This window comes from Gadus macrocephalus, chromosome 12 (assembly GCF_031168955.1).
Source record: "Gadus macrocephalus chromosome 12, ASM3116895v1".
NCBI lineage: Eukaryota > Metazoa > Chordata > Actinopteri > Gadiformes > Gadidae > Gadus > Gadus macrocephalus.
The window spans coordinates 22435907-22453406 of NC_082393.1; the positions used below are offsets into that span (position 1 = coordinate 22435907).

General features: G+C 45.6%; 2 protein-coding genes across 2 annotated transcripts in view; both read left to right on the top strand.

The window, feature by feature from the left end:
- The window catches only part of lpla (lipoprotein lipase a), a 10096-nt gene extending 3946 nt beyond the window's left edge, over positions 1-6150 (top strand). The window contains exons 5-10 of the mRNA XM_060067456.1: positions 431-673; positions 1365-1607; positions 3360-3480; positions 4127-4309; positions 4770-4877; positions 4969-6150. Coding sequence (XP_059923439.1) covers positions 431-673; positions 1365-1607; positions 3360-3480; positions 4127-4309; positions 4770-4877; positions 4969-5020 — 950 coding nt within the window. The 3' untranslated portion in view covers positions 5021-6150. The remainder of the gene's footprint in view (positions 1-430; positions 674-1364; positions 1608-3359; positions 3481-4126; positions 4310-4769; positions 4878-4968) is intronic.
- A 2877-nt stretch (positions 6151-9027) lies between these two features.
- Positions 9028-16068, top strand: LOC132469465 (lipoprotein lipase). Its single transcript, XM_060067455.1, has 10 exons — positions 9028-9651; positions 10653-10852; positions 11249-11428; positions 11689-11800; positions 12175-12408; positions 13144-13386; positions 13559-13679; positions 13885-14103; positions 14360-14473; positions 14596-16068. The coding sequence occupies exons 1-10, from the start codon at positions 9552-9554 to the stop codon at positions 14615-14617; spliced, it is 1545 nt and encodes a 514-aa protein (XP_059923438.1). The 5' UTR covers positions 9028-9551; the 3' UTR covers positions 14618-16068.
- Positions 16069-17500: the final 1432 nt, after the last annotated feature.

The window sequence follows — 17500 nt, forward strand, 5'->3', positions numbered from 1 at the left end:
GCTGCACAAATATGTTTCCATTTACATTTAGGGCATTTAGCAGATCCTTTTATCCGAAGTGACTTACATTAAGTACATTTGCCAGAAGTAAGAGAAACAACAATTTATCGCTATCTGTACAGTAAGAATGTTCATAGAACCAAGTGCCAAGCACTAACTATTGTACCCCATCTACATCAGAGATGGATAGGATAAGATGCTACACAATGCAAAGTACTCTTTTAAAAAATATAATCTGACAGCAGGATATATAATACAATATATCAGAAACAGTAGGACATTTAAGACAATATAATACCAACAACAGGATATGTAATACAATACAAACAGGATGTGTAACACAGTATAACGGTATCAACGGGATCACGTGACCGTGTCAGGGCTCACCTCCTCATCGTCCTCCCTCCTCATCGTCTTCCTCCCCCTGCAGGGCTGGACCCGGCTGGGCCCACCTTCGAGCACGCCGCCAACGAGAACATCCTGTCCCAGGAGGACGCCGCGTTCGTGGACGTCCTGCACACCAACACCCGGGGCTCGCCGGACCGCAGCATCGGCATCCAGAGGTCCGTGGGCCACGTCGACATCTTCCCCAACGGAGGCACCTTCCAGCCCGGCTGCGACATCCAGAACACCCTGATGGGCATCGCGTCGGCGGGCATCAAGGGCCTCCAGAGTACGTGTGTGTCTCTGGACACTGGACTGAATGTTCACGTTTACATTGAGGGCATTCAGCAGACGCTTTTTTTCCCAAAGCGACTCACAATAAGTGCATTTGTCTGAAGAAAGAGAAACAATATATCGCTGTCTGTACAGTAAGGATGTTCATAGAACCAAGTGCCAAGCACGTACAATTGTTAGGCTAATCCCTTACCTGTATGCAACAAAGATAGCTTGGATAGGATGCTGCACAATGCTAAGTACTATTTTTAATTGCATGGACGTACAACATACAATAAGTGTGTACATTAAGGGGGAGGCTTACTGAATACTGAGTACTGATGATTTCCCCCCCCCCCTGTCGTTATGGAGCCTTATATCTGATATAATTCTGTTAAGTGCTATATTTAACCTGTAAAGAGACGTCTCACCATTCCAATACACTCCAAGGTTGGTTATCACAGCTTTGTCATTCGTTAGGGTAGAAGTATAGCGAAGTTCACAGGACCCGAATCGCCACCCAGCGTGTTTGCCTCCATCTGACACACAGCTGTTCAGCCATCTCCCAGCCATGAAGGGGGAAATCCCCCCCCCCCTTCCAGGGTCTCTCCATCATCAGTCCCACGTTACTTTCAAGTCCAGAAGTCCCACCGTCTGATTCGGGGGTCCGAGTCTCACGCTGCTCTCTCTCTCTCTCCCTGACGCAGACATGGACCAGCTGGTGAAGTGCTCCCACGAGCGCTCCATCCACCTGTTCATCGACTCGCTGGTCAACGCCGACCAGCAGAGCATGGCCTACAGTTGCAATTCGCAGAGCGCCTTCAACAAGGGCCTCTGCCTCAGCTGCCGCAAGAACCGCTGCAACAACCTGGGCTACAACGTCAAGAAGGTGCGGTCCACGCGCAGCACCAAGATGTACCTGAAGACCCGCGACATGATGCCCTACAAAGGTAAGGGGGGGGAGGAGGGCACCTGGGGGGTTGGGCTGGGTTTGATGGCGGGGGGGGGGGGGGGGGGGGGGGAGAGTCACTTTGGGTTCAATAACATTTACGTTTAGGGCATTTTAATCCAAAGCGGTTTACTATGAGTAAAGTTGGTCGGAAGAAAGAGAAACAACAATATATCGCTGTCGATACAGTAAGGATGTTCATAGAACCAAGTGCCAAGCACTAACAACTTTTAGGTTAACCCATTCCCTGTATACAACAAAGATCGGATACGGTGCTACACAATGCTAAGTGCATTTTTTTTCAACTCTCCACGTCCTTCAACCTACCTGTAGGTAGCAGGATTGGGCTACCTCCTTAATGACGGGTTTCTGAAGTCGCTTCGGTAAACAGTCAATAATACTTATATTAGAGTATTATATATAGTGTTAGTGGTGGAGCGTATAACGTGGGATTAATTTAGTCAGTCATCTAGATAAAAACCGAATAACCCCATTAGGAACACAGTTAAGAACCCACTGGAGGCAATTAGCTGTTGCTACTGTTGTTTATTCTGGCGTATACTTAAGTGTGTTGAACTGGATTACTGTAAGCCGAGTTAATGAGTGTGCATTCTGCAGCCACAGTAAGTGGCATCAATATTAATTGTAGGCCGTGTTTTGACGTAATCTGTGGTAGCAGCTCCTTAGAATGGGAATTCCGTTCAAAGTTACAATAAGGGGCGCCTCCGTAGGCTCACCGGGTAGAGCGCGAACCATATCGGCTCAGTCCTGAACGTAGCGACCCTGGTTTGAATCCTGCTCGTGTTTTTTTGCTGAATGCCCTCCCCTCTCACTCCCATACCTTCCCCTCCGTCTCACTCTATAATAAAGCATAGGTAGGTAACAATGAAAAAATTGCACATTTACACATTGTGAGTGTGTGGCTACATGCATGTCAAGGACTACGCACACTGACGTGGTACACAAACATTGATGATCCTCTTTACTGTATATATATATATGATATTTAACCTGTGTCATATGCACACATACTACGTGCTCAAAGGGAACGTGGATCAACAGCCTTTTCTCCATAGGGGCACGGCGGTATTGTTATGGTCAGGTGTAGATTGTGTTGACAGTGTGACAACAGGGATGCGTCAGAGTGGGGAAGGTTTTCTGACCACGTGAGGAGAGCAGAGATGAGTATTTCAGTGTCTGGCGGGGGGAAGGTTGGTTGAGAAATCGGACACCACACATGCATGTGATCCGCTCTGGCCACGGAAAGGTGCTGACACTTGCAGCAGCCTATCACTTTGCAGGTCACGCGCACTAAGTTGTATATAATCAACCAATACCCGTGGGAAGGACGTCGGCCTCTAGCTAGGATATGAGCGTTGACATCTAGAGAGGGCTAGTGTACCAACCAAGTTCGTATTTGTTTTTTTATTATGATAAGATTATCAAAGTCAGATTTTACATGCAACACTGTGATGAATTGATGTGCAAGGGGTGATTGTGTGGCACAAACAATAAGGACCAGTTATTTATATTAGCACTATTTTTACATCTATTCTTAGTAGTACTGTTACTTTTTGCTACAACTACCACTGCTACTGTTAATGCTGGTGAGGGAATGTTCTTGTGATAATACGGAACAGAGTGTATTCCAACAGGCTATTGTACAGTTATGGATACATATAGGGATAATAGAAGTATCAAATTAAATCAGTATGTTGTCTCTCTCTCTCTCTGTGTCTCCCTGTGTCTTTAGTATTCCACTACCAAGTGAAGATGCATTTCTTCAGCGAGAAAAAGCTGAGCTTCACCGAGCAGCCCTTGATGATCTCTCTGTTTGGAACGCACGGGGAAAGGGAGAACATCCCCTTTCAAATGTAAATGACACGCACACTCTTCGTATGTTAAACCAGTCATGATGTAACCACAACACACACAAGCACACACGCACACACATGCTGCACACAGAAGCAATTGTCCAGTGGTCAGCATTTCCATTGGTCATCCATCTCTAGTCTGTGCTAAAATAGAAAACTCCAAAACTCATTGGGATCAAACACACACACACGCACACGCACGCGTGCGCGCGCACGCACACACACACACACACACACTCAAGCATGCCGATCTGCGTCACACACATGCAGGCATGTGTGTGACGCACATGTGTGTGACGCAGACCGGCATGTTTGTGTGTAGCGCCCTGGGAGCTAGTGTGTTGTGGTGTGTGTGTGTGTGTAATGTGTATGTGTGTGTGTGTGTGTGTGTGTGTGTTATATGTGGGGCGGCAGTAGCTCAGGAGGAAGAGCAGGTTGGCTGGTAACCGTAAGGTTGTTAGTGCGATCCCCGGCTCCTCCTAGCTGAGTGTCGAGGTGTCCCTAAGCAAGGGACTGTTGACTCCGCTGTCGGTGTGTGAATGTGTGCATGAACGGGCGGATGTCAGGCAATATTGTAAGGTTCCTTGGATAAAGCGCTTCATACATGCAGTCCATTTTTACATCACTCCTCTTCCCACGCCTGCAGCCCGACCCTGGAGGGGAACAGCACCGTCTCCTTCCTGCTCACCACGGACACGGAGATCGGGGACCTGTTGATAGTGAAACTGCGCTGGGAGAAGGACAACTTCTTCAGCTGGTCTGACTGGTGGGGCCGGAGCAAGTTCCACATCCGCAAGCTTCGCGTCAAGTCCGGCGAGACCCAGTCCAGGTACGGTTGCCGTTTTGGTCACCGCCGTCGCGTCCGTTATGTCAATAGAAGGCTGTCTATTGATCGGCCAAGCGCTTTTATCCAAAGTAGATAGATAGATAGGGGGAAATTCAAAGTCACCTTCGCTTTAACATGTCACACACAACATACACATACAACATAAGCGAGATAATAAAATAATTTAAAATAAAATAAAATAATCCACATGGATAATATGGACAATAAAAGATCTATAAAATATAAAAGATATGCTTTGGAAAAGTGATTGTGGTTGAATTTCTTTTTACGGAGCCTCAGTGTTCTAACCCCTAAATGTCTGCTTCGGTGTGAACCCCCCTACCGACTAGACACTCTGCCCACAAAAGCATTCCATAGAATGGGATGGACTATGGATCCACAGGGTTTGTCGTTTTTGGTTGTGGATTCTGGACAGACGCTCACGTTTGGTGTGTGATTTCAGGGCGATCTTCAGCTCAAAGGACGGCGAGTTTGCTTTCATGATCAGAGGCGGTGAGGACGCAGTGTTTGTCAAGTCAAAAGACGACAACATGAACCGCCAAGAGAAGCGGTAAGTTGCGCTTCTTGAGCAGTTATGATCATTCAAGCTCAGAATCAAAGTATAATCATTGTTAATTATTGTTGTCCCTTCTTTCCCACAGGATGCACAAGCGGAAAATGCAAGGCACCCTTTTTGGCCAGAACGACGCCTAACTGTCCGTGAATCTACTCCCCACTGCAAATCATCTCTCTACACACAGAGCCAAAGAAGGACAGGATCAAGCAAAGGAAAACTCGCACACATTCAGGATGTTGGCGTTGAGATGAAGATGGCCAGTGTTACCTCGCCAACCCCCGAGTTGAACTGACCGTGTCCTCCTCCATTTTCCTTCGGGACAAATGTGCTCCGTTCGTGCTTTCTTGTCTGTATGACTTCCTTTCTACCTTCTACGTCCTGGACAAGTGTGAGAAACGTCCTCTTAAAATGACAATACAATGTGTGCGACTTCAATCTTTTGAGTAACTTCTGAAGCATATATTTTGTAGTCATTTTGTTTAAAGCCTGTGTAGCCACTCTGTTTTTTTTATACCATTTCTTGATGATGTGTTTTGTGTACCATGTCAAATTGGTTCATTTAGATATGAATGATTCAGAGTGGTAGACATCCGCACAACTGTATTTTATATTGTACACGCTGTAGGAACATCTCTCTCTTTTCATGACCACTGCCAACAATCAACAGGGACCAAAGATGTTGCTACTATCCACTGAATGAAACGAGCATCACACTCGCTTCTGTAAAAAGATAGTTTGTTCCCAATCAGTATTACATACATATATATATTTTGATATATAAATATATATTGATATGCAAATATCCCATTTTTTTTAATCATTACTTACTGGTTAAGTGCATTTGGTTATTATGTTTGGCACTGGTCACTTTAATTGCAAGCTCCCCTTCAAGCTGAAATATCCCATATCCTTTGCAATGATGACTAGATGGATTCTGTATTTTTTGGCGATGGACGATCAAATTGAAACACTGTTTGCTGTGAGAAAAGTAGGTAATATGGCTTGTGCTAATCACTGTGATTACCAAATGCATCCAAATGTAATCTAAACTAGTTGAACTTATATAAAGCACAATTGACAAAAACACCCTCTTTGTCTCTGAAATGTTAAACTCGGCTAAGTTGTTCAACGTTTTCAAACAAGCCGTACATACCTGTGATGCACTGTCCTTCATAGCTTTTACTTCCCAAGAATATTTCATATTCTATTTATTGAATGTACCTGTATATATTTGTATATTAAGCTGTAATATATTTTGACAAGTTGACTTTGCCGTCTTGTTGTTTGTTCAAGATGCAACATTTTAGGAATTACTGCACGGTTTGGAAGAGTTGTCAAATTGTGCTCTTGGACAGTTTTGGATGACACTTAAGGGAAAATATACAGTAAACTGTATTAAGAAAAACTGATGTTTTTCAATAAATAAATATATTTATTTTGAAACTCATAGGCTTTTTGATATTAAAGCTTAATTTAAATATCCAAACCACTCTTAAGATTTAAAACTTTAGCAGGCAACCAATAAGTGTCTGAAAAATCACTTTCTTGCAATCCTGTTCAAAGTGAGCCTAAATATCGTAATAATGTCATAATAGCAGAAAAACTTGTTCTGGCCTTGACAGACCCTAAAAAAAAAGGATATACTATGAGGAAAGGGCTTCATTTCACAAGAGGCAGGTGGAAACAGGGAGCATTGATAATTGTACAGCTCTAAATTGACTCATCATTAAGTTCCAACTAGCCCCTGTACTGAAGTGAAGTAGAGGAGAACACTTTGGGCTCCAATTATCCCTTCTGAAAACCATTCCTATAAAAGGGAACATAGCTTTCAGCTAACTCTTACATTCAAAACAAGTTGTGCAATAGTTTCGTGCTTCTTATTCCTTGAGTTGGGGATTAGTTCCCTGGAAAACGAAGCCCAATATCGCAATGGCTGCAAAGAAAATCAGCAAAAAAAAGCAGAACTATTAATTCATCCTGCCAACCTTAAATTCGGAGAGAACAGCTTTTTGCGAAACATAGAATTCAACTTTAAGCAGTGATGGGGAAGGGTGGTGTAACAAAATAGCTAAAAAATGATTCAGTTCCAGAGGCACAAAGTAGAACCACGATCAGAGTTGAGTTGAATTTGACCTACACTCTTTCTCCCTGCGGTCATTGGGAAAACACAATTGCCCCGATGACTTTCTGTGTGAGACGGAAAACTGCTGTTGAGTCCACAAAGTTCAAAGAGAGGACTTTGTAAGCAAACACTGTATCATGCTGGATAATGGCCTGTCCGGGAACTACAACTTTACGGGTGTTGGGACTATAGAAACTTAAATTGAAACATCATATTGAAACATGTTATTGAAACATCATATTGAAAAATGTTATTCGAAACGCAATTCAAAACATGCTGTTCACATGCTTGCAGGCACTAGAATAGTCAACAGAAAATGCTAGCAAAAAGAAGAGCGTTTATATTACTTAGGTAAGTGCAGCCCTTAGTTACACTACATTTAGTGGGGAGATAGAGTTGTTGGAAGGCATGATCGACTGCCAGCCAAATGGTTCTGAGTTTGAGCCATATTAGATGTCGCCTACCTGCAGGCATCATTGAGCATGATACCTTGATACCTACATGCAACATTATGACCTGTAGTAGAATTCACAGTAAATTGCTTTGAATGGAAGTGTCAACTGAATTACTAAATACATTTACCATATAGCACTAGACATCGTCTAGACCGGAATGATGAGATAACTGATAAAGGACAAACCAAACAAAGTTTTTTTTTTTAAATACTTGCAATGTCTGCCAAAGTGAATTATCCATCCTGATTACACGATAAATAAAAGTCTACTTTAGGTGTGGTTGGCACCATATATCATTCCAGGAATGGGTGTTACTTCAATTAGGCCGCGCCTGATTCATACGATAGACCCAACATGTCTGCATTGAAGTTCCAGTGGGGCCTCTTGATTGTATCATCACCTTAATTGCATCATTTATTGGCAATGACCCACTGCCTAAGGCAATATCGTCCTTCTCCAAAGACAATGGAATCCCGTGCCCCAAAAGTGACTTCATTTGTTTTCCCCGGTCCATGATTGAACCTTACGAAGAAGCCACCGCAATATTCTCAGAAAAACATTAGAACACAAAGACCTTCTGGAGCCATTTGGAACAACCGTTGACGGGAACTGTGTGTGTGTGTGTGTGTGTGTGTGTGTGTGTGTGTGTGTGTGTGTGTGTGTGTGTGTGTGTGTGTGTGTGTGTGTGTGTGTGTGTGTGTGTGTGTGTGTGTGTGTGTGTGTGTGTGTGTGTGTGTTGGCAGTGTGACTCCCTTTCGGTCACACATGTTGAAACATGCATGCATTTCAAGGCAAACACTGTTCCTGTGGTGTACTCAAAGGGACGAACTCAAGACAGCTCTAATAGATGTCATCTTTCATATTTAGATAACAAATACTTTTAGTGCCAGGGGCTATCCAGTTTCACGATAATGAGTTTATGTAATATCTGTCCTGGCGACAGTCACACCCAGGTATGGCTGAGTGATTGTTCCAGGAGGTGACATACACAGTTCCGTCCTGGTAGGCCAGGAATTTGAAGGATTTGACCAGTTGTCACCCAAGAAGATGCCACTGGTGTCAGGGATGGATCGATTCACGAAAACAATTACAAGAACTGCATTTACAAATCCAAACATCTGCTGAGGGGGGAATTATGGAGGAAGGAGCTTCTCTGCAGCCCATGTTCTTGGAAAGAGTGGGAGGGGACATTTCTCTCAATGTCATTACACCACACAACAATCATGCGATATGCAGAAATAGGCTAATGTATTCATATCTTATAACACAATATAACTTTGTTTAATTAATTTTTTTGGAATATTATGCCCGATATCCTGATAAAACATAGACAATGGCACCGTGATTTATACCTCTAATCATTGGTGGAAGCGAGGTGATTTTGGTAGAGTAAGACCAGTTCATGCTGCCTACTTACATCCATTGCCTGGGTCCTAGAAAAGCAACCTAAAGAATGACTTCATACTTCTGCGGCTGGGTAGTGTGATCCTGCCTCCCCTGACCCCGCCTACTACCATAATAAATCCATGCTATCAACAATCCTTCAGTCACAACAATAGGTCAACCTAAATTGCTGTATTGTGCTTTACCCTTGCAAAAGTGTCCTCTGTAGATACTACTCCTAATACTACTCATACTTTGGCCTAATTGCCTACTTATAATTAATAAACCAACTATTTACATACACCTGTATAATTAGATCAAGTCAAAATTATTCTTTTTTTTTAGCCTTTTATCTAATGAGGAAGAGAGCAATAAGAGGCAATAAAAATCCACAGGCATAATCAAGAAACTCCAACTACAAGGTATGCCAAGCCGTAAAAGTGTGTAATTATTGACTTTTGACGTATTTTTCCATGACCCCGCCAGAGAGACCAATTGGTTTCAGCAGAGCGACGGGCTGCTATTTAAGAACCCGGGAGTTCAAGGTGGCTCACATATCAGCGGGACACGCGCGCACACTACGCACCGGAATCGCTCCTTAACAGAGGAATACGTCTGAACACGTTTTTTGCTCGCTTTGATTGGTTAAACATTTCAGGAAAGCATTGCTCCGGTATTTGGCTGCTTAAAGCATCAGTTTTCAAAGCAATGAAAGGGTGGCCGGTTCGATGTCTTTACTTTCTGGTGTTGAACGCAGCTGTGCAGAGTGTGACGTCCTTGGAAGAAGAACTCAGCGATTCTATTTTTGGTAAGCTGCCACTTAATGTACTCTTTCACACAGATCCATCAACTCCTATGTCATAACCTATTCGTCTCGCAGATTCGCTACTCATTTTCATTGCAGAGAAAGTAGTAGCCCTGCCTACTTTAAATTGCTGGCATAAGGTCAATGTATGATAAACTATGCATTTGCAACCATTTCTCCCCTTTTCAACAGTTTATGATTCAAATCATGTAACTTAATGGTGGGATATGTAGTGCACTGCTTGTTGAACGTGAGCTCATGACACATTTTCAAATAATATTTAACTCTTGAGAATAAGTTTACTTTTACAGGGATTACGCCATCCATAATTGTGCCAACAATCATGTTGGCTCAACCTCCCTATAGGTAGACCATTATTCCCGCTGCACATACACAATCTGGTCCTATGGTTTGGAATCCCTCAGCCCAACCCCCACTCTAAATACTGCAAGCCCACTCCATCCCCCATTACATCGGCTGTTGGGCTGTCAGCTGACCAGGAGCTGTCTGCAACAGGGGCAAAACCTTCAGGAGAGATTTGTCAGCCGTGTGAAAGAACAAAGCTGAAATATCTTGCTGGTTTCTAAGGATCCCCTGTCCGAACCCCAGCAACCTTTGTGCATGGCTTCTCACTAATGTGTGTGTGTGTGTGTGTGTGTGTGTGTGTGTGTGTGTGTGTGTGTGTGTGTGTGTGTGTGTGTGTGTGTGTGTGTGTGTGTGTGTGTGTGTGTGTGTGTGTGTGTGTGTGTGTGTGTGTGTGTGGGGGGGGGGGGGTACTTCAATGAGGGGCCTAAGGGGCCCGGGGCTCCCAAGGAACCAGTCAAGTTAGTCATGCGTCACCAGATTTCCTAGCCATGAGTCCGGTTTCACACATACATGTGACTTATGTAACTTTCTCTCAAACATGACTAGGGCCTAAACAGAGCCAAATCTAGGACTAAGGACGGGTTGTACGTTATTGGTTCAGGTATTCACCGGGACTTGCTTTCATTCCCCGCCACTAGGAAACTTCCTGGATCCTTTGAAAGACCTGTTTGAGCCGAGAGAGTTGGAGAGCAATGCCACCGCGGTTAGGTTCTCCCTTCGCAAGCCCTCCATGCCAGAGGATGACCTCTGCTACCTCACCCCTGGCAAGCCTGAATCCCTGGCCGCCTGCAGCTTCAACTCCACCTCCAAAACCTTCCTAGTGATCCACGGATGGACGGTGAGTCACAGCCCCAGCGACCACAAACCTGCTGCAGCTCGCCCCAGCCAGTTAGCCCTGGTGTTCTCGTTGAACGCCGCTATTATATCGGCGAGTCAAGCCAGAAGACAAGTTAGCCCTTGTGTGGTTCATTTGCCTTTACATTTAGGGGATTTTGCTGACGCTTTTATCAAAAGTGACTTACAACCTTTCATTCACACATTCACACACCGACGGCGGAGTCAGCTATTCGGGAGCAGTCAGGGGGAGGCGTCTTGCTCAGGGACATCTCGACACTCTGGTAACCTTCTGGTTACCAGTCAACCCGCCCTACCTCCTGAGCTACCGCCGTTTCAACGCGATCGCCTGTGATTCAATTTTTTGATGCAAACGTCTTTGTCGTGCTGTTCCGGACAGGTCAGCGGGATGTTTGAGAGCTGGGTGTCGAAGCTGGTGTCGGCGCTGTACCGTCGAGAGCACGCGGCCAACGTGATCGTGGTGGACTGGCTGGGCACGGCGCAGAACCACTACATCGTGGCGGCCCAGAGCACCCAGCTGGTGGGCCAGGAGATCGCCGGCTTCATCGACTGGATCGAGGTCAGTGCTGGAAAGGAGCTCCAACGCTTGGTCATCTCAGGCTGAGCGTAGCCAACCTACGATGGCTCCGTGACACGTCGCGAATAGACGACACACCATCACAATCACGCGTCAAATGTAATCCAAATTTGACTCTTGCAATGCAAATGATGTTTTTCATAGATTCAATCAGGTGTGTGTGTGTGTGTACGGCATCCTCTTTCAAGACATCACCTCTCGTAGTATCCCAGGTGTGTGTTTAACGTCGTACATTCTCACAGGAGGCCACCAACATGCCCCTTGAGAACCTCCACCTCATCGGCTACAGCCTGGGGGCCCACGTGGCTGGGTTCGCGGGGAGCCACTCCACCAACAAAGTGGGCAGGATCACAGGTAAACCCACCAGCCGGAGATGTTCTCATACCATCCTTCCCTCCGGACGCCGATTCCGATTCCTGAACTTTAGCATCGGCCGATACCGAGTTTATACCGATACCGCATCTAGCATGGTAACTTATAACGGCAATTGTTCTTATTGAAATTGATTTACCTGTGTCGTAAATGAGGTCACGTGATGGTATCAGATTGGCGAATAGACCAGCATACTCGCCGATACCAGATACTGGTAGTATCAGAGCAATTTTCGGCAGTATCAGAGCAATTTCCGATACTGGTATCGGAAACAACTCACCAGGTCATTGCACCAACACCCTATAGCAGCCGCGAGAAATGCGTTGCCGGTGTACTGAGCAGTTCTCCCCCCACAGGTCTGGATCCGGCCGGCCCTGACTTTGAGGGCCAACACGCCCACCGGCGCCTCTCCCCGGACGACGCTCACTTCGTGGACGTCCTCCACACCTTCACCCGGGGCTCCCTGGGCCTAAGCATCGGTATCCAGCAGCCGGTGGGCCACGTGGACATCTACCCCAACGGCGGAGGCTTCCAGCCGGGCTGCAACCTGCACGGCGCCCTGGAGAAGATCGCTAACTATGGATTGTTTGGTGAGGATAACCAGAGTGTCTCTGTGTGGAACGTGGTACGTTCTGAAGGATGCGGGGATGCAATGCATGCTGGGACAGCACTGCATTATTACTTAATGACTGATACGCGACTAAAACGTCGCAGAATAACCCCCATAGAATGGCCTCTTGTGTTTAAAAGGTAATGACCCCACAACCCCCCCACGATGACTAATCCATGGATCGAGGGGCTTACTAATACAGTAATGAGTTTATTTTGTCTTTTAAGACTTCCAGGATGGCAAGGTTTGCCTTAAGTAGGTTACGGAACTAGTGATGTCAAAACATCCTTACGTCTCCTTACATACGATGTTGGATAACGACTCAAAGGAGGCGAGACAACCGCAGATGGCAAACACTCACAGACTCACACACGCTAATCGGGAGCTCCGTGCAGCTGCACGTCATCGCTTAATCTCTCCCAGCGGCTAACCGCGTTACACTCGGACCGAACAATGCATCCATTGGCGGTTGTCGGTAAACCAGGGGCTGTGGGAATGCGGACCAGAAGGTCAGAGACGGCGTCGGCCTCACCGCAGAGTCACCCAGAGATCTCCTCCACGCTGACCCCTCCTCCAGGCTTTCAGTCACCGGGGCTTGGCCAATCATTGCCTTGAGCATTCAGCCCCGATCACTGCAAAGTGAACAGAAGTGGCTTACAGTGAAAAACGTGCTCCTAAACCGAGACTCACCCGCCCTCTCCCCCCCCCTCTGTAGCCATCACGGACGCCGTGAAGTGTGAGCACGAGCGCTCCATCCACCTGTTCATCGACTCCCTGCTGAACGAGCAGACGGCGCCCAAGGCCTACCGCTGCGGCAGCAACCAGATGTTCGACCGCGGCATGTGCCTCAGCTGCCGCAAGAGCCGCTGCAACACGGTGGGCTACGACATCAGCAAGGTCCGCAAGGCCCGCAACGTCCAGATGTACACCAAGACCAGGGCCTCCATGCCCTTCAGAGGTACGTCCGAGGACCCAGAGTTCGGTTACGACCGATCAGATTAAAGAGTTTGGTTGGCGCAGATCCCATGGGAGTGTCACTATTGAAGTAACCGTTCTCTTTAATTTAGCTGTTCTTTGAAGCTCTCCCAACGTATAGTAGAGTATTTTCTTTCTTTTTTTTGCCCATGCAGTGTACCACTACCAGCTGAAGATTCACTTCTCCAGCAAGATGAACCGCTCGGACATAGAGCCTTCCCTCACGGTCTCGTTGTACGGAACCAAAGGAGACGCAGAGAACCTGGAACTCAAACTGTGAGTGGCCTCCCTCGGAGATGCTGGAATGCTTTGTTTTGCGGAATGGGATTATGACCAGGATCAACGCATGTTTGATATCAATTGAATTGTGTATGAATGTATGAATAGCTCCGTTACCAAGTCCTTGTACACCACGTCATGGACAAGACTTGTAGCCCAAACTTACAACTCCCCCACTCCCATCCCATTCCACCTGACGCAGGAAAGAGAAGATTGCGACCAATAAGACCCACTCGTTCCTCCTGGTGACGGAACAGGACATTGGGGACCTCCTGATGCTCAAGTTCCGATGGGAGGAGGACAACGGCTGGTCTGCCTCCAGCATGCTGAAGATGGTGTCTTCCTGGTGGTCCGGGGACCCCGACAGCTCCGACATGGCGGTTCACAGGATCCGGGTCCGAGTTGGCGAGACCCAGCAAAAGTACGTTCGTCCAACACATGCGTGTTTTTTCGACAAAAACTATTTTCTTGCAGTAGTGCAACAGAGAAGAGTCACCGTTAAACTCAGAGTATTGTAGCGTGGTGGCATAGCTTCGTAGCACAATGAGTTGTTTCGTAAATTGAGACGTTTTCCTAGGCTAGCATATCAATCTGCCAACCGCCCTCAGCGGATGTTATCAGCATGTAGCCTGTTTATATGATTTCTTATCCTTGTTTATTCCCTTGGCCCCTTGCAGGCTGGTGCTGTGCGTTAAAGACCCAGAGGCTCTCAGTCTGACACAGGAAATCACGTTTGTCAAATGTAGGGCTGACTGGAGGAAGACGGGGGCTAACAGCGGCACGCCCAAACGGTGAGTCAGCTTGTAGACACAAGGCTAGGCACAGCAAAAGTAACGTCATCAAAAGTGGAAGACGTTCAATTCGCAAACCTTTTATCTGAATTGATGTTGTTTTTCTTGACTTTCTTCTTTAGATTTACCCTGGAGAACCACTAATACCGAAGAAAAGGAGTGACCATTTTGACAAACCACAACAGCACTTAGTAAATATCTTTGTACAGTTGTTATTTAATGCCTCATGTCATATTATTGGCGTGTGTGTATATATATGTACATAAATACGTGTGTGTTATTTAAAACCAAAGGTATGTGAATAGTATGTCTTTTTTGTAAAATAAGAGGTTTTTATTTAGGACACATAACGAGAATAATAGTAAATAACCTCACCGTGACAAGATAATGTTTGGTACGTCTCGTAACTATGGTACCCACATTCTCCCCCCCCCCCCCACCTCCGTTGCTACGTAGGAACCTGTTGGTCAGAGTTTTTCTGAGTGGAAGCACTGGGCTGTTTCAGTAGGCCTCCATGTTTGTCATGCTTGTTTTTACAAGAACGAGTGTTAGTCCAAGTGTGATGATGGATGCATAACGCACGGGACATATTGTTTCCCTGCTGTGTAAAAGGGTAGTTTTATACCAGAATTTTTTCCCAAATCCAATTATTTTGTTATTCTTTTTACGAGGGGACACCTAAGAACATATAATCTCTCCTGCTGACATCTATTGAGTAAGACCAGCTTAATAGTTAAATTGACCACAGATGGAAACGTTGTAAAGTCAGGGTATGTACGGACATTAAAGAAGGTTCTTCCTGTGGTCGTTTCCGCAGTGGGCACAGGTAGTAACACCTCTCCACACTGACATTCTTTGTTTTTATCTTTGACCCGACGGGATCAGAGCATTCACCACTGTCCTTCCCAGCCCTGTGGCGCTGAGGAAAATGTTTGTGTGCCTTAATGTAAACCTTTGCCAGATGTTGCTCGAGGAGGTGCCTCATATCCAAGAGCTTTATTGCCGCTGCATGGCCGTCAGATACATTTTGCACAGTTAATTCTTGTCAGATGGTCTCCATGCATGGTATTTATGAGGTATTTTTGATGGTACTAACATTGGTACTGGTCAGCATATTGTTTTGTTTTGAAGCTGTTACCTTCAGTTTTTTTTGTCAGTTCCTGATATTTACCCAGCCTTTGTCCAACTACTGTGACAATATTTAGCTTTTTGATTGAATTAGCTTTAAATTGTGTTGTAATTGCATAGGAGATGGTATTCGAGTTGATTTAAATGTTTTGTGACAATAATTGTTATATGATTAATGGTCTAATATTCTATAACTCAATATTCCAAACATGATTTTATTTAATGAATGGAAAGGGGAGCATTTAACTAAACTATGGCACAATAGTGATCGGTACTGAACTTAATTTGAATTCCATAACTTTTTTAAAGTGCTTAATGAAGAGGGAAATACTCACACTGTTACACCGGGGCAGATATTACTGCACTTTGTTACTTTTTGTACGACACAAAGAAGTCGAATGTACATACTTGTAAATATTTCATTTTTTCCCTGTAAATACTTGGAATAAACCAAATCTATAATGTTACGGTCATCTCGAGCCTGTGATTTCCATTGGTAACCAACAAGTGCACCACTTATCTCAGAAGATAAGGCCTGACATCTCTGTGTCAGGTCGACCGAGCAGATATCCAAACACTTCCTCAGGATCAAGTTGTAGCTTTATTGAAGCTAATGCACAGCAGTGCAGCGCAGAACATCCAAAATGTCTACTAGCAACGTGTCATCTTGTTACTGGCAACGTGGATCAGAGTCAGAGTGGAGTCTAGTTGGTCACCATTCTCTACGGGACTTCTCCTGTTCCTGTGGCTAGACGGGGGGCCCGAGAAGGAGACCAGCAAGGCTGAGGAGCAAGGCTGGGCCTGAAGACTGGACTCTGCCCTCGGGAGCAAACAGAGTCCAGTGTGTGGAGGAGAGTCCCATGGATCGGAGTATGGCCAGATGGCTCTAAACCTAAATCGACCAGTCGCTATGAAGACCGTGGCATGCAGACCTCCCCCAACTAGGCAGACAGCCAGAGCACTCTTGGCAGGAGTAAAACATTGTTTTCCACATGGACATGCATCCAGTGACACTTCACCCTCTTGTTGACAGTGTCCACAGAGGGACTACTTGTCCCTCCAGGCGTTAGAGTGACGTAGGGAACCAAATGGGCACCGACCGGTCAGAAAGGTGCAGGTCTCGGTCCAGGTTAGTCGCGGCGGAGGTGGAATAGTTGACCTTTTTTGCATTGCTACAAAGCCGGTCTCACATCAAACAGGGTTAAGGGAAGCAGCGTTCTTAGCTCTAGTGTTTAGGCAAGTGAGCGCTGTCCGTGTTGCTGGTGACCACGTTGCTGATGTCGAGGGTGCGGTGGCAGACGCAGATGATACAACCCATCACAGCAGACAGCAGCAGCAGGGCCAGGAGAATAGCCCACCAGTAGGCCTAGGAAGGAGAAACGTCAAACACGTTTTAGACCGTTTCAATGGGAGGTCTTAAACACAAAGAGGCGGTTCCCTACGTATGAACTTAAACGCCATTCAGTCTCAAGTTCAAATGTTCAATTACAGAGCACGCTTCGTTGTAATGTTATTAGCTAGTTTCGACAATATGCACTGCTTTCGCAAGAAACATCACATGTGATGTGACTGACTTTTTACCAGTGCATCACAGACCTAATTCAAACCAAGCAGGCTGCCAGATCGTTGTTTCACTGTTGTGGAAAAGCTCTGTTGCCTTGTTACAGCCATACGACCTTTAACCTAATTCGGAGAACTAAGGTACACATATAGTTATGGTTATATTAAGAGGCCTCGAACAAGCCCAAAATTATTGTCACAGCTGACACCTCCCTCCCAAATGATTAAAGAAAAATGTCAAATATGTATACTGTAATTGTAATGCAGGGTATAACAGTGTAGACTGGAGTACTAATGTTACAGAAGGGAGTTATTATTACCGATTCATTATTTTTGACA

Excerpts from the sequence above, each read along its gene's own strand:
- LOC132469465 (XM_060067455.1), top strand. The coding sequence starts at position 9,552 with ATGAAAGGGTGGCCGGTTCGATGTCTTTACTTTCTGGTGTTGAACGCA. Across the intron at positions 10,853-11,248 it reads TAGTGATCCACGGATGGACG|GTCAGCGGGATGTTTGAGAG; the intron begins GTGAGTCACAGC and ends TGTTCCGGACAG. Across the intron at positions 11,801-12,174 it reads CAAAGTGGGCAGGATCACAG|GTCTGGATCCGGCCGGCCCT; the intron begins GTAAACCCACCA and ends CTCCCCCCACAG.